The sequence below is a fragment of the Plecotus auritus genome (assembly GCF_963455305.1).
Source record: "Plecotus auritus genome assembly, chromosome: X".
Lineage (NCBI taxonomy): Eukaryota > Metazoa > Chordata > Mammalia > Chiroptera > Vespertilionidae > Plecotus > Plecotus auritus.
The window spans coordinates 108,680,873-108,698,009 of record NC_137784.1 but is presented as its reverse complement, the minus strand read 5'-3'; the positions used below and the strand labels follow the sequence as shown (position 1 = coordinate 108,698,009).

General features: G+C 48.0%; 1 protein-coding gene across 4 annotated transcripts in view; it reads right to left on the bottom strand.

Moving 5' to 3' along the window:
- Positions 1–17,137, bottom strand: part of BCORL1 (BCL6 corepressor like 1) — a 66,715-nt gene continuing 49,578 nt past the window's right edge. For all 4 annotated transcript variants that reach the window (XM_080652203.1, XM_080652204.1, XM_080652202.1 and 1 more), the window contains exons 10-14: positions 16,669–16,835; positions 15,314–15,459; positions 7,630–7,707; positions 5,860–6,013; positions 1–2,148 (exon numbers count right to left, since the gene is read on the bottom strand). In XM_080652203.1, coding sequence (XP_080508329.1) covers positions 1,869–2,148; positions 5,860–6,013; positions 7,630–7,707; positions 15,314–15,459; positions 16,669–16,835 — 825 coding nt within the window. In that variant the 3' untranslated portion in view covers positions 1–1,868. The remainder of the gene's footprint in view (positions 2,149–5,859; positions 6,014–7,629; positions 7,708–15,313; positions 15,460–16,668; positions 16,836–17,137) is intronic.

Here is a 17,137-nt window from a genome sequence, read left to right as displayed (position 1 = left end):
CCAGAATATACACCCAAATGCAAAAAAGTAAAGGCAAACAAAATAAACCACAAAATACCATGAACCCCAACAAAACAAAAAAATTAAAACCCAAAACCCCTCAACTTTATATATAGAGAGATATATTTTTGTTGTTGTTGTTGTTGTTGTTTTGTTTTAAAAGGGAGAACAACTTCAAAACCAACTGGGCAGTTTGATGGGAGTGGGGAGCAGTTCTACAGAAGGGGGCTGAGACCCTCCCCTTGGGAACAAAGAACAAACACAATACAAAGAAAATAACCACCAATGCTCCTGAATGGGTCAGGAGTCTCCAGAGAACAGATTGTCCCCATCCTCAAACTGGCTTTTTTTTTTGTCTTTTTTTTTTTTTGGTCTTTTTTTTCCATTTTCTTCTTTTGTTGTTGTTGTTTTAGCACCTGTACAATAAAACTGTACCATCTCCAACCAGAGCTGGCCGCAGCTAGGCCCTCCTGCCTTTGGATGGCACATACTCTCTACAAGGATTGTTCGGAAAAATAGCAATTGGTAGAAAAATAAGAACAAGAGTGGGAAAGACAGTTCCACACAGGGGGTGGGGGTGGGGACAGGGAAGCAGCCCAAGCTCATCCCTCTCTTTCCCTGAACACACCCAGTGCTAGAGGCCGCACACTCAGCCCCGGGTCCTGCCCGGAACCAGTCTTCTGCCCTCACCTAGGAAACGGCTGAGGCCTGACTTCACATCTGGCAGTCAACCCCAGAGCCCTCTGCAGATTCCAAAGTAGAATAGGGGGCAGAGGGAGGAGGAAAAAGAGAGAGGAAGGGGTCCTGCAAGTCTGGTGATGGAGAGAGATGGGGGGGAAGGGTTGGGAGCAGAGAGGCTCAGTATCCACAGAGGGTAAGAGCACACAGGGGTGGGTGGCTGGGGGTGCAGGGGGCATAGCTGCAGGAACACACCCATATTGTGCACTCTGAGGGGAGCAGTGAAGAAAGCACGAGGAGGTGACCTCATCCTTCAGACCCTCTCAACTCTCATCAACCCCTCCCCCCTCCCACGATGCTATCTCTTCCCCAGTAAACACCGATGTCAAGGTAGCAGGGCTGCTTGCTGCAAAGGGTAGGGGGTGATGAAACAGAAAAAAACTGGGGGTAGGGGAGCACCAAAGCCTCAGGATTTACCCCCAAACCCCCAGCCCTGGGCCAGCACCAGCCACCTTCATTAGTCATAAGTGGATGGCTCCCACCCCTCTCCACCCCCTCCCCAGTAGTGGTGGGGGGGGACCCTGGGAGTAACTTTGTCAGAGGGAGGAAGGGGGGAGCAGCTCCAGAGCTTATCAACAAAAAAACAAAGAAAGGAGGTGAAGAAAGTCCCTCAATACAAGTTATCTCAAATTATCACAGTGATACAGACTTATCAGAAACCAATGAAAAACAAATTAAATACTAATAAAATAAATACTATGGAAGACAGAAGAACACAGGGGAATGGAAGGGACGCTCAGAGATTTAGGCTTTTCTCCTTTCTCCTCCAGACAGGCCAAGGCCACCCAGGGCCCAGGTTTGGTCTTAGTCATATACAAGGAGGCCAGTCCAAGGGACCCTGGTGCCATTTCCCACCACCCCGGGGACCTCTTGTCCTCAGACGTGGAGTTTAACTTTCCACCCCCATCATCAACCACATGACAAGAACGATGACGGGGAGATGAGAACTAATTGTAACGCCCTCCTCAAAAGAAATCCAGTCACTAATGCTGGCGTTGATAAGGCGGCTTCTTGTTGGTCCGGATTATTGCCTCATTCTGCAGTCTGGTGCTGGGTGGGGGAAAACATGAGTGGTGGGGAAGGGTGAACTTGGGAGGAGAAAGAAGAAAAGGGAGGAGCTGCTTTCCCCATCAACTGTTCCAGGGGTGGAACTCCACCTCGGACCCCAGGAGCCGAAGTATCTCGGGCTCATACCGCACCAGCTCCACAGTCTCAGAGGAGCCCGGGGGGCACTCGTCCATGGCTCCGGGCCTCTCAGCAGGGGTCAGCAGCTGACTGGAGGCCACCTGCCTGTAGAACTCAGCCTTGGGCAAGGTGATAATTTCAAAGTGCGGGAACCGGGCCTGGAAGATCCTGGAGGAAAGCTTCAGCCTCTTCAGGACATCAGTAAAGAGAAACCAGTTGCAGGGCCTGCAAAAGGCAAGGATGGGAGTTAGGGAAGGGGGTGGAGGGGAAGCGGTGGGTGTGCAGGGAACACTCTGAAAAGCTCAGGAAGGCTGCCCATCTGGCTACCCACCCCCCCACCACTAAACCAGAGGCTCCTTGGGTGTAGCTGAGGCAAACATTTTCTCCTGCCCGCTCCACTGACTGGCCCAGCTTTTCAGCTAAATGGCGAGCACTCAACCCATGACTGACCTCTTCCAAAAAGTGGGAGCAGGAGGGAAAGGGCCTTCCAGAACCTAAAACTCTTAGCAGGCTCCCCTAGGCCTTCACCAGCACCATGCCCCAGAATTGACCATCTGCGGGGACCAGTTCTCCTCGCCACGGACCCTTGCAGCCCCACTGGTTTCTCTTCCCTGTTTGCACTCTGGCTTCCCCTGCCTCCTTGTTCTCCAAGATCTTCCCCAACAGAGGGGGGCCATGGAGAAAGGCCGAAACTGCGGGTAATCCAAAAGGCATTTCTCTTTGGCTCTGGAATGCATTAGACAAGTTTTTTCTCCAGCGCACCATCGTTTCTGCAGGGCCGGAGCTCACGTTACAGCCAGTCTGCCTTCGCTGAGCACACCCGACTGGGTGGCAGCCTGGAGACAGCTGAGCAGGGTGCTGGAGAGACCAGTCATAGGCCAGCCGCTTGCGTGGACTAAACCAGGAAGAAATGCTTCATCCCCATGTCAGTGGTCCCTGCGTCCAGGGCTTTCCCTTCTTGTCATTCCACTGTCCCATGTCCAGCCTTCGCCACTTTTGGCCTGGACTATATTATATATTACATCAGCCTCCTAGCTGGTTTTCTTGCTGCCAAGAGTCACTTTTCTGTTCCCCAACCCTCACTGGACCCTCTGTTACTATTAGTTTTTTGTTTTTTTTTAATCTGACCTGTTCACTCATTCCCTAAACAGCTTTCAATGGACCCCCACTACTTTCAGCAAAAAAAAAAACCAAAACCCTTCAAATTTTTTGGCATGACATTATGCAAGACCTTCCAAGCATCATGACCCTATTCAACCTCTTCAGGCCAATCACCACCCAACACACACACACACACACACACACACACACACACACACACACACACACACAGAGTATCCCTCACCCAAGTGCCAGCCATTTGGGGAAGGGCTAGCCCTGCTTTCTGAACTTCTGGAACTTGTGTGTCTCAGTGCCTTTGCTCATGCCACACCCTCCCTCCTCCTCTCCTCTCTGGCTCAGCTCAGACGCCATATTACCTGTTAAGCCTTCCGCCAATGTAGCTGCTTGCTCGTCCCACCCTCCACAGTCTCTGGCACTTGGTTCACACCCCTATTATACTATTTATAATGGAGCCCATTTTGGAAAGGTGCAACTGCTTAAGACATGTTTATGGAATTGAAGGTTCTACACAGTGCCTAAAACTTCTACCAACACCCACAATACTTATCCCTAAAATGCATCATTTCTTCCAAATGAGTGAAAACTGTCATCTTACACAATCAGGGAATGGGGCACTCTGAGTTAAGAGAAAGGGACTATAAATACCACACACTTGGATCATTAAAGAATGGCAAACCCTGCCCAGCTAGTGTGGCTCATTGGTTGAGCATTGACTTATGAACCAGGAGGTCACGGTTTGATTCCCAATCAGGGCACATGCCTGGGTTGCGGATGCACAGGAGGCAGCTGATCAATGATTCTCTCTCACCATTGATGTTTCTATCTCTTTCTCATTCTCTCTTATTCCCTGGAATCAATAAAAATGTATTTTAAAAAAAGAATGGCAAACCCCCTAGAACAGTGGTGGGCAAACTGCGGCTCGCGAGCCATGGTTTGCCGCTCTGTTGACTAATGAGTTTGCCGACCACTGACCTAGACTCTCAATTCCAATAATTACAGGCTGTTGTTGTTCCTTGTGATTAAGCCCCTATCCCAGTGGTCGACAAACTCATTAGTCAACAGAGCGGCAAACCGCAGCTTGCCGACCACTGCCCTAGAACATTGACACTAGTGATCAGAATTCAGGTTTGTTTTGATGATACAGAAGGCACTTCTGAACCCCACAGGGCCTCGGCAAGTCACTGTTCCACAACCCCCTACTTCTTTTTTTTTTTTAAATATATTTTATTGATTTTTTACAGAGAGGAAGGAAGAGGGATAGAGAGTTAGAAACATTGATGAGAGAGAAACATCGATCAGCTGCCTCCTGCACACCTCCCACTGGGGATGTGCCCGCAACCAAGTTACGTGCCCTTGACCGGAATCGAACCTGGGACCTTTCAGTCCGCAGGCCGACGCTCTATCCACTGAGCCAAACCGGTTTGGGCAACCCCCTACTTCTTGAAAAACAAAATTTCACATCGTGCTGCAGCTGTGGGGAAGGGCAGATTCAGAAGAGGCACTGGAAGATGGAACGTCAGGAAAACCAGAGTTACCCACACCAAGCTCTTGAACAAAAAACCTCTCTGCCACACTGCTTGCCGAGTGGTGTGCCGCCCAGGTTGCTTGCATTCTGTCCACACCTAGAGCACAGTGCCCTGGTACTTTTACTGCCTGGGCCCAAGATCCTGTTTCAGAGAAGGAGGTACTGAATACTTTGAAGGAATTAATTAACTGTGCAATACTATATCCCAGAGGCCCAGCCCCGCCCTCAGGGATCAGCTTATGCCCAGAAGAATAAGGACCAAAAGCCCCTGAAACTTGATCCCTACCAGTGTCATCATATAGGCTATTTTTATTCTTATCTGGCCATGGGGGAAGGGATGCAAAGAAACTGTGGTGGAATGGTCGGAGCCTTCAATGGAGGGGCTCACTTGAAGGATTCCTGACCCACTGTCCACTCCTCACTCTATTGTGGGTTTTCACTTAAAAAAAGGATCTGATGTTTTAACAATAGATATCAAAGGAAAAGTATCCTTGAAAGTGTTTGCAAAGATGTTTGAAATATGTGAAGAAGAGAGCAGAGAGAAATACTTGGTGAAAGCTAAGAAAAAAAGGACAATTCTTCCTTCATCATCCTAACCAGCACTGCCACACGCTGCTATATGGTGAACCTGACAAGAACAGTGGCCCTGCAAGCTGTCCAACAGCCTTCCGAATCATCAAATAGAGATTAAATTGGGTTCAGTCTAATGTTAAGTGTCAGGTAAATTCTAGTCTCCGACAACGGCTGATCCCTGTTATAAAATACATGTTAATCTGAGATGACGGCACCGATGCCATCCTCTCCGCAGCATTAAGGATGTGAGAGAGCAGCCTGGGGATTACTTAAGGACCCCAGTAGCCCCATCCCTATGGCAACCATATGTCCTGTCCTTTCCTAGACTCTCGATTTCAAATATTCTGTGTGGCTGTCCCTAGAAACCACAAAAATGTCCCAGAGATTCTAATAGTTCATCAGTCCAAATATCTCTCAGATCATCTCTTTCACCCAGGGAACAGCACAAAACTCCTTCAGAGAGTGAACCTAGATTTGGGGTTTGGGAAATAAATGCACTCAGCGTATGTAGAGCTTACAGCCCAGCTTCTGTTGTGAACATAACCAATCTGGGCCAGAAAGTGAGGATGGCCTTAGTCATATATTATGTTTCTCATGTTGCAGCATTTGTCTCTAGGTCTCAGCTTCCTTCTGGAGAATTCCACCCTCCAAGGAAGGCAGACCAGGGGTTGCCAGGATCCTGGCACTCAGTCCCCAAAGGTCTCTCAGACACTTACCCGTGGGACACTGACACTTGGAGGTTGTAGCAAGGGAGAAGAGGCTTGTCTGAGAGCTCAAACATAAAATCATCCTTTTCACCATCATCTCCTTCCTGATCAGAACTCCCAGGGGGATTATGTAGGAGGTCACAAGCAAACCCTTCTTTTTCATCTGTAAGGACAGCACACAGGGAATTAGGAGTTAGCTAGATGCACAAAACCGAAGAACAGAAATGTTCCAACAACACAAAGGGGTATGGCCCTGGTTGATGTGGCTGGGTTGGTTGGAGCTTCATCCCATGCACAGAAAGGTCTCGGGTTCGATTCCTGGTCAGGGCACATGCCCAGATTAAGATGGGTTTGATCCCTAGCCGGGGAACAAACAGGAAGCAACTGATGGGTGTTTCTCTCTGACATCAGTGTTTCTCTCTCTCCCTCTCCCTTTGTCTCTCTCTAAAAATCAATGGAAACATATCCTCAGGTGAGGATTAAAAAAGCAAAACCAAAAGACAGCCCTAGAAGATTTGGCTCAGTGGTTGGAGCATCGGCCTGAGGACTGAAGGTTCTCGAGTTGATTCAGTCAAGGGCATGTACCTTGGTTGCAGGCTCTATCCCTGGCCTAGTCCGGGTCAGGATGTGTACTGGAGGCAATCAGTCAATGTGTTTCTCACATCAGTGTTTCTCTCTCTCTGTCTCTCCCCTCCCCTTCTATTCTCTCTGAAAAATCAATTGAAAAATATCCTTGGCTGAGCATTAACAACAACAACAAAAAGACAAAGGGGTATGAAGGTGGGTGATTAGAAGATAAACAACAAGCCTACAGACCCCTGGCTAGGGCCAAGGTTCGATAATCCCACAGCACATGAAAGTTCGAGCCCTGGAAGATAGTAATCTTTTGAGGCCAGAGATTCATTATACTACTCCACATTTCAGTTGGGAAAAAGCAAGGTGATGTGAAGGATGAGCTGCTCCGCTGCTGGAGATGAAAGTCTGAGGATACCATTACGATCAAAGGCAAGGTAAAAACACCTGTTCTTCACTCACCCCCCCCCCCCCCCGCCGCTGTTTTCCAAAACCACCCCAACTGCCTGCTGGAATCTCCAAAAGCTCAGAGGGGGCTTGACCAGCTCCGTTACCCAGACATGAGTTTGGGTATGGTGTATTTCACTCTGTCCCCACCTTCTCCTGCTCCAGCTTCCCTGAAGCTTAGAGGATGGTGCCTCCCTCAGTCTGCAGCCCCTGGCCTGACGGTGAATGATAGATGATTGACACAGATAAAGACTGGCTGCTCTTCTCAGGGAGGAAAGCTTGGGCCAGAAGGCGAAGGGCTCGGGAGATGGCAGCTATCTCAGAAACTGTACACATTGTGGGGCCAGGGAAGGGAGGGAGTGGCAGCTGCCAGACGAGGGGCTGGGTCTCTCTTGAGTGCGAGCCATACCACAAAAGGTGACAATGTGCATAGGGGTGGTGCTTCTGGCTGGGTTAGGATAAAACAAGGGAAGAGAAAAATAAATACCCAGGGTGGGGGTGGTAGAGGGCTAATGATAGCTTTTTCCAAATAAGCAGCATCTCCTAGTTTAGGCCAATGAGTTCTGAGTCTGGGGGAGGCAAGCATTAGAGTTTGGGCTGAAAAGGTCTATAAGCTACTAACAGTAACAGGGGAAGAAAGGCAATTTCCACAGGGTCACTCTGGCCTTTAAGAAGAATTAGTGAAATACAAAGCAAATCCAGCATCTCTAAGCCATAGATAGGGATGGGGGTGGGGGAAGAATCCCACCGCAAGCTTACCCAATACGGAACTGCTGTAAAAGTCCCAGGATACACCAGGATCACCCTCTGCACGGCCCTGAAGATCCGAAAGGTGATCTAATAAAAGAGAAGGCAGTGAGACAAGGAGGATAGGCTGAATAAAGAATCTGAAGCAAAGTATGTACACATGGGCCTAGGCACATAGGAGAAGGGGAGGACCACAAGAGGGGTTAGGAGTGATGAGAGAGTGATCTGCTTCTGGCTGTCAATCACAGGTTGCAAGCCAGCAGCCAGGAGCCAAATCTAGCCCACTGACCACCTGGGGGTTAGCCCAGTGTTTTAAACAAACAAACAAAAATAATAATAATTAACGTCCATCATTTTAAAACTGAGAGCTTTCACTTAAAAAAATCCAGATTTCCAACTTCTCTTGAAAAAAATATTAGAAGATCTGGCAACACTGAATCCACATTCCTGTATGTCAACAGTTGGCTGGAGGGAGAGGTGACATGTGCTGTTGTCCAATTCAACAGTCCCCACCCAGCCTGCTCTGTTCTCTTACAGGATCAGCCTGAAGGCATTTAGGTCTGGGATCCCTGCTTTAAATGGTGCAGGGCAATTACTCTTCAAGAAGAATCCTAGACCTATATCAGGACTTTAATTCCCTGATGGTCACAATGTTTATTTATCCAAATCATGATCTCCCCAATTCAAACTAAGATAAGGAAGCACAATTCCTGTTTCATCTTTGAAAACCATCTAGGAGCCCTAGCCAGTTTGTCGGCCTATGGACTGAAGGGTTCCGGGTTCCATTCTGGTCAAGGGGTGAAGGGCACGTACCTCAGTTGCAGGCTGGATCCCCAGCCCTGGTCAGGGACCCGTGTGGGAGGCAACCAATCCATGTGTCTGACATCGATGTTTCTCTCTGTGTGTCTCTCTTCCTCCCTTCCACTCTCTAAAAATAAATGGAAAACTATCCTCGGGTGAGGATTAAGAAAAAAACAAAAACAAATAAAACATCTAGTAGATGGCCAAGTTTATCCTCACAAAAACCTTTCACATGGGTGTTGAAACAAAAACTAACACCCAAATGCTCACAGCAGCTCTATTTACAATAGCTCCAAAGTGGAAACAACCCAAATGTAAAGCTGATAAAGGTATAAGCAAATGTGGTATATCCATACAATGGAATATTATTCAGCCACAGGGAGGAATGAAGTGCTAATACATGCTCCAATTTGGATGAAATTTGAAAACACCATACTAAGTGAAATAAGCCAGACACAAAAGGCCATATATTTTATGGTTCCATGTATATGAAATATCCAGAACAGGCACATTTAGAGAGACAGAAGCAGATTGGTGGTTGGGAGGGAACAGGAAGTGACTGCCTAATGGGTACAGGGTTTCCTTTAGGGGTGATGATAAAGTTCTGACACTCGATAGTGGTGATGTTTGTACAACACTGTGACTATACTTAATACCACTCAATTGTACACTTTAAAATTATTAGGATAATGAATTGTGTTGTAAGTACTTTACCACAAAAAAAATGTAAACCACCTTTTGCTTACTTGATCTGAGGACAGACATCAGGTCACCACTTAGACTCCTTGTTTCCTAGCTACGCTTCATCTAGTGGAACTGTTTCAATTTTCAGCCCCACGTGGACAAACAGCAGGTCTTTAATGACAAATTCAATTGTGTCATCTGTGGGCACATGGCCCTGTGGTTACCAATACGCCACCTCGTGCAATTGGCAAGCTGATTTAGCTGTGTATGGTTGCCACCAGCCCTTAAGGGACACATGGGCAACAGGACGGGAGAGTCCACAGGGCACAGATGAGGTGAGGGTGCCCCTTGAAAATGAAATCCCAGGAGGAAGTGAGCAGGCAGCCACTCTTAAAGGAGCAGAGCTATTTTCTCCTGATGGAAGGTCCTACCCACTCCAACATACCTTTATCTTCACATATCCTATCAGCAAAAATACCTCTTAGCTGTTGTGACCTGGTGAAAGGAGTCCTTTTTTAGTAGTGTTCTAGGAGATGAAGGGTTTCTTCCAGTAGGAAAAGGCAGCCAGAGAGAAGCTTTCAAAGTAATGGCTGAGCAGCCAGAATGGAAAACCTTTAGTCAAGTATATTAGATCTTTTGTTCATTCTAAGAAACAACTCTGAGGTCACAGCTGCCAGCTTAAGTTATGTACTCTTCTGTACCCTGTCACTTGAGAGTTGACAGTGATTTCTTCCTAAAGCAATGGTCAGTTAGGCAGGTGTCTATTCTGTGCCTGGCCCTGTGCTAGATGTGCTAGGAGATCCAGGGATGAGATCATAAAGACAGGGACCACATCTGCTCTGTTCATCACTGTCTCCTTGGTACCTAAGCCCAGGTGCCTAGAACATAGGAAGAACATAATATATGGGAAAGAAAGGAAGGGAGCCCTAGCCAGTTTGGCTCAGTGGATAGAGCGTCGACCTGTGGACCGAAGGATCCCAGGTTCAATTACAGTCAATGGTATGTACCTCAGTTGCAGGCTCAATCCCCAACCCTGGCCAGGGTGCGTGCAGGAGGAAACCAATCCATGTGTCTCGCTCACATTGATATTTCTCTGTGTGTCTCTCCCCCTCCCTTTCACTCTCTCTAAAAATCAATAGAAAAATATCCTCAGGTGAGGATTAACCAAAAAAACAAAGAAAGGGAGGGAGAAATTACCACAAGGCAAGACTACAGACTATAAAGTAATGTGCTTGCTTAACCAGCATACCAAAACCTATGCATTCAAACGACTGCCATCCCCACCAAGAGGTCACATGAGGATTCCATCAGAGCAGCCCTAGGTCACCACATTCCTAGGACTCCTCTCTGGAAACTGCCTTCAGAGCCCCCTGGCACATTCCTCTAATTCTCCTCACTAACAGCAAATCTTTGTCATTTGCAGGTGAATTTCCCTTTTTGAGATGGCCAAAGTTAACTGGCATGAGCAAAGATGCAAAAGTCTGAACAGGCCCATGAGTGGAACACAGGAAGAAACTACAAGCTTGCTCAATGGTGCAGCTTTGAGTCACATTTCCTCACAGGTCTTCACATACAATCAGGATGAAGACTGACTTTCCTTTTCCTTGCCCCCTCCCATAACTTAGAGTCATTTACTCTTATTCTTTCCTGAAAAAATACCCTCAGTCCAGCCCGGCTGGCATGGCTCAGTTGTTGAGCGTCGACCTATGAACCAGAAGGTCATGGTTCGATTCCTGGTCAGGGCACATGCCAGCATTACGGGCTCCATCCCCAATGGGGAGCAAGCAGGAGGAAGCTGATTGATGTTGATATTTCTATCTCTCTCTCCTTCACCCTTCCTCTCTCTCTAAAAGATAAATAAAAACATATATTTTTTAAAATACCCTCAGTCCAGCAATCCTGTTCCTAGGTATATAACAAAAAAGCTGAAAACTGGTATGCAAACAAATGCTTGTACCATGCACATTTACAGCAGCTCTAGTCACAATGGCCAAAAGGTGGACACAACCCAAATGTGAGTCAACTGATGCATGGGTAAAGAAAATGTGGTATATCCATACAATGGGATATTATTCAACATTAAAAGAAATGAAGTACTGAAACATGCTACCACATATATGGGCCTTCAAAACATGCTACTCCATGAAAGAAGTCAGACACAAAAGGCCTCATACTATATAATTCTGTTTATATGAAATGTCCAGAATGAGCAAATCCATAGAGACAGAAAGTAGATGGGTGGTTGCCAGGGGCTGGGGAGAGAGGGAAATGAAAGCAACTGGTCAATGGGGTACGGGGTTTCATTTGGGGAGTGATGAAAATGTCTTGGAATGATATAGAGGTAGTGGCTCTACAACATTGTGAATGCACTAAATGTCACTGAATTGTTTACTTTTAAAGGTTAATTTTATGTGAATTTTGCCTCGATTAAAAAAAAATGTTTTAAGTACTCAGTGTGAGTGGTCACATGGCAATCAGAGATTCTCAATTTCCCAAGGTCCCAACAGACCCCTCCCCATCTCCTCCAACCAAGTTGCCAGCTGAGGGACATGAAAGGGGAGAAAAACAAAAAACAAGCCGTCTTCAACATGAGGTCATACAGCAGAGGTCTTTGGCAGGAAAAACAAAAACCTGTGATTCAGTGACCTCAAGTGGTAAATTGCTAACCCTTCCATCAGTGGAAGGAAAAGCAGTCCCGATACTTCCTCCAGTGCCCCAAACCAAATGGCAACAATGCCCCCACCTCCCACATTCTTTCCAACAAAGGAGGAAAAATGAACCTGTTTTCCCTTGGCTAGCTTGGATATTATTCTTCCCTTCAAAGGGTCAAAGGCAAATCAGTCACGTGCCTGCCTGTCATTTGATCCGAGGATGAGGTCTTCCAAAGGCCTTTGGAAGAAAGTTGGATGGCTTGGTGCTCAAAGCCCCAGGCTGTAAGAGAAAGGGCTCACTATCTGGCCTCCAGTACCCAGCACTGTACCTGAAATCTAACAGGTGATCACTAAATGCATGGATGAATAAACGCATGAAGGAGTGCCACTACATCCTTCATGAGCTCAGGAGAAATGGGCCTCACTTTAAGCCAACCCAATACAGGAAGTCCACATTTATAACCCAGATGAATACCAACCTGCTTTATGAAAGGATTCACTACAGATAGCTGTAAATAGTAATACTCCTTTGCGTATTTAAAAGAGGATTTGATTCCCAGACTCCTCCTGAACAAGGGCCTTGCACAAAGTGAGGGAAGCTCTACATAAGGCGCAACCCTGATGCTCTTGCTCACCTTTCCGGCTTCAAGCCCTTTGCACCCTACTGGGATTCTCCTTCATTTTCTGCCCAGTGGGATCCCCACCAAGGGAGGAAGAAGACAACCTATGGAGAGTCTGATCAGGCAAATGCTTGGAGAGAAAAGCAAAAAGCTTTTAAAATACTTCGGCCAGACAGGAAGGGTAAAAGAAAAATCCAGAAGTCCACCCAAATGCATCCAGGTGTAGGGACTGGGAGGTGGGGGAATGGAGGGAACTGCCTCTCCAACCTCCAGCCTCATGGTGCTTCCTAGAGACACTGTGCCACTCTACCCAGTGGCTTCTTGAGCTCTGGGAAAGAGGGATACCAGGACACAAAAAGAGAAATACTCAATTTAAGGAACCAAAAAAGTGCCTGATGATGGTTGCGCAACATTGTGAATATATTAAGTGCCAAACAGTTGTTAGGTGAACTGTACCTGGATTTTTAAAAAAGACCCTGAATATTGTCCTCGCATCCCCCCAAACAGCCTTTGGACCCAAGGCCCCCGCTCCTGGAAGCCCACCGACTCTCAGTGCCTGCCTTCCTGGGGTGTCGGGCTAAGGTCCTGGCCTATGGGCTTGCTCACACTTTCTCCAACAGCCAGCCAGACATCTCCCTTTAATGCCACTAGATATTTGCATGGAAAGATGTGGCTCAGTTTTAACATTCCCTTCAGCTCCTGGACCCCATTATGAAGCTACAGCTCCATCCCATAATGTTGAGAAACAATGTCAAGATTTGAATAAAGGTGCTCAGCCTGGACAAGCTGGTAAGTGCAGGAATTAAGTCTTCTCTTGCTTCTGTAGCAGGGACTGGCATTCGAGTTAGTTTAAGGAGGCATCAAAAGGCTACCTATTTCTCATAGAAATGAGAAGAAGAGGAAAGAAACGTATTTATTTCTAATTTCTTAACCACTTACAATGATTTCAACATTCAAATTCCTTTGGGATTTTGGAGAAGGGTCAGAAAAGTAAAGAGTTCGTCTGCTGCCCTGCCAGTATGGTTCAGTGGTTGAGCGTTGAGCTATGAACCAGGAGGTAACAGTTTGATTCCTGGTCAGGGTACATGCCTGGGTTGCAGGCTCAATCCCCGGTGGGGGGCGTGCAGGAGGCAGCTGATCATGATTCCCTCTCATCATTGATGTTTCTCTCTCTCCCTCTCCCTTCCTCTCTGAAATCAATAAATATACATATATATTTTTAAAAAAGAGTTCGTCTGCTCACTCAGGTGGTCAGAGATAGCTTTATGTGGACCCAGAAGGCCCCAGGACCCTCAGGAGGGCAGTCTCTAGACCGCAGAGGCCCTGGATTAGAGCTGTTGATTAGAGACAGAGCTTCATGCAGTGCGTTTATCAAGTTGAGATGCTCTGGTCACCTGTGCCAGCTTTTCCTGGGAATTGAGTGGTGTGTAGACACCTCCACATGTGTGCATATAAGAGAGTACATGTAGGGTATGGTATGTGGGAGGAGGCCACAGAATGCTTGCCCTGAGCCCTGCACTCTGGGAATAGTTCAGCTAAGGGAATAGGAGTCATCATTGGCCGAGGACAAATGACTGAATGGGCATCACAAAGTGGCTCTGCCCCTTGATGACAGGGGCCTGGGATGCCAGAGCTGGGGGAAAGGAAAAGACAGTTCTTCCCTGAGCCAGGGAGAGGCTGGGTTCGGCTGTTAGGCCTGAGGCCTGTACAAGGTGATCAGCAACTGCAGGGTTAGTTGACTTGACTGGGGACGGAATGGAGGCTGGCTGAGCAGAAGCCAAGGCCTCCCTCAGTGGCATTCCATCGTTTCCCTCCAGCTTTCATTAGCATCTAGGTGGCACTTCCCATCTAGTCTTCCTTCCATGAAGATCTTCAGTTCTGGTTCCTTTGTTTCTTCCTCCATCATCAGCTACCTAGTTAACATTTGTTCGATAAACAAATGAGCCCCTGGTTGGGAGCTCAGAACTGTCTCTCTGGGGCATGTGTGGTACGGGGGCGGGGAGAGGAGGGGACTAACCAGGGAGTGACCTTGGGCAAACCCTTGGTCCTATGGGCTTCCAATCCCAGAGGGGTTCTACCACAAACATCAACACCTCCAAGGAGGGTGAGTGATACAGCTCCATCTGTCTGTCACTCAGGCAGTCTGAGGAAGTAACTGCTAGAGGGAGGGCCAAGCTGTGATGTCATTGAGGAGGCAGGGTTTCTTCCTTCAAAGGTCAAGTCTGAGGAGATTCCCACTGAGCATGCCCGAGCTAGACTTCCCTCCTTATCTTCCTCCCGCTGCCCAACTCACTATAGCTATCTAACTGCAGACAAACAGCTGCCATCTGCTCATGAGAAAACGAACGCATGTTGGCTTGTGGCCCTTGCCATAGGCCTGAACACCAGACACTTTTCCACAGGGGTTAGGTGAGGGAAGACGAGAAAGGAATGGAGGGGACGCAGAGGGAACAACAGTTACCACAGGCAAGGGCTGTGAGAAATAAAGTGTCAGGAGGGGTCCCAAGGGTTCTACTCTGATCACCAACAGGAGAAAATGCAAAACCAGAAACAAAACACTGTGTCACTTTGCAACTGACATCCCATTCAAAGCAGAGGTCAATACATTTTTCCAATTAAATCTGTTAGTGGGGCTGCTGTCCCATAGGAAGGCCTGCCCTACATGCCTCGCTAGAAAATGGGTCCCTGCAGGCTAGCAGGGTCCTGAAGAGGATGCATTCAATGTGGACATTCACAGCACAAGGATAAGAGGAAGTGGGCCTTTGGGCTTTTTAAAGTATATAGAGATTTCTGAGATGCTTGAAAGAAAGCCTGTGAAAAGGGCTGACGTCCCTCATGGGAGCTGTTTGAGATGGAGGGAGATGAAGACTATCTCCTCAGGAATTCAAGACTCAGAAGCCAGCCTCAAGGATTCTGGCTTCAAGTCTGGGCCGTGCTTACCGCTGAGAAAGCGCTTCATGGTATCGCTGCTGGCCAGCTTCATGGCTGTCTGCCCCGAGTAGGTAGCCAGTGTGGGGTCAGCCCCATAGGACAGCAAGAGCCAGATGGTCTCCAGGTTGTCGTTGACTACTGCGTCATGAACTGGCCTGTGGATGTGATACAGGGTAAGGACAATAGGGCCCAAGTGGGAACCTGGGTGTCTAGACCTCAGGCTGCCTTGTCAGGGAGAAGTAAAATGAGATGACCCTGGTACAATGTGGTTAAGACTTAGAGCAGAGGAGCTATCTCTGGCCTACACCCCCCACAACGTCTCCCCACCTCCTTCTCTCCCTGTGCTCCTCCTCCCTCCCATTTCTCTCTCTTATGTTCCCCCCACATCTTGAGACTGTCTCTATGGCACAACGAAGCTCCATTGGTACTTCTGGGGTTGGAGAGAATGGACCCCGACTGAGGATAAACTTAAAACAGATGCTTAGGGTTATGAACAGAAGGACCCGATGAATGCCCATGAACAGGGATGAACAGAATAGCTCCACACACCAGGTGGTGGCCAAGTAGAGCCAGAGTCCTTTGATGCAAGTCCCCCCACTTGGTATGTGGCTCATGTTTCAATTTTGCCAGGAAGTAAGCCCTCTGATAGAGCAGAAGAGAATGGGTGCAATTTCTATAAGGTGTCTTTTTAGAAAGGGTATAGAGATCAATCAAGAATCAGATCAGGCCCTAACTGGTTTAGCTCAGTGGACAGAGTGTCAGCCTGCAGACTAAAGGGTCTCTGGCTCGATTCTGGTCAAGGGCATGTACCTGGGTTGCAGGCTCGATCCCTAGCCCTGGTGGGGGTTCATGTGGGAGACAACCAATCGATGTGTCTCTCTCACATCGATGTGTGTGTGTCTCTCTGTATCTCCCCCTCCCTTCCACTCTTTCTAAAAATCAATGGAAAAATATTCTCAGGTGAGGAAAAATAAATAAATATAAGTATAGCCATTAAAAAAAAAATCAAATCTGTATGTTACCCTGGTGCCTGAAGCCTGAGACTCTGCCCGAGACAGGCGCACCACCCAGGATGGTTTGAGGAAAGCCTGAGCAGTCTTCCTGGCGAAGCTGCATCTGATGGGGTGATCCCTAGACAACCTCAGTCTCCCCTTGGTATATGTTGTGGACTGGCCAGCTGGGAACACATCCATCCCTGCCCTAACCCAGTCTCTCCTACAGTCTACAGATCTCTTCCTGAAACCCCTCCTGACAAGGCCTCTGTGCAACTCCCAGCCTGGAAGCCTGGCATGTTGCAAAAGTCTAGACTGGAGCTGAGCTGGGGGTGGTGGTGCGGGGAGCGTGGCGGGGCGAGGGGAGCGTGCCTGGTGCCATCCTGCGCACTGCAGTTCACATTGGCTCCATGTTCCAGCAGGATGTTCAGAATATCGGTCCAGCCCCGGGAGCAGGCCTCATGCAGGGCTGTGTAGCCGGCGTTGTCGCGGTGATTCACATCCTCACTGTCTTTCTGGAGACAGTAGAGAACAACATCCTGGGGGGACAAGGATAGCTCCATGAGCAAAAAGTGGCCTAATTCTTGAAACCACCCCAGTTAAATTTGAAGCTCTCCAAATGTCTGGGAGAGTCTCAGAGCCTGCCCTTTATTCTGGGGACCAACAGGCGAGTCTCAAAATCTTTTGTCAAGAAAGTTAGCCTTGCCCTAGCCAGATTGGCTCAGTGGATAGAGTGTCAGCCCATGGACTGAAGGGTCCTGGAAGCGATTCTGATCAAGGGCATGTACCTCTGTTGCAGGCTCGATCCCTGGCCCTGGTCAGGGTAAGCGTGGGAGGCAAC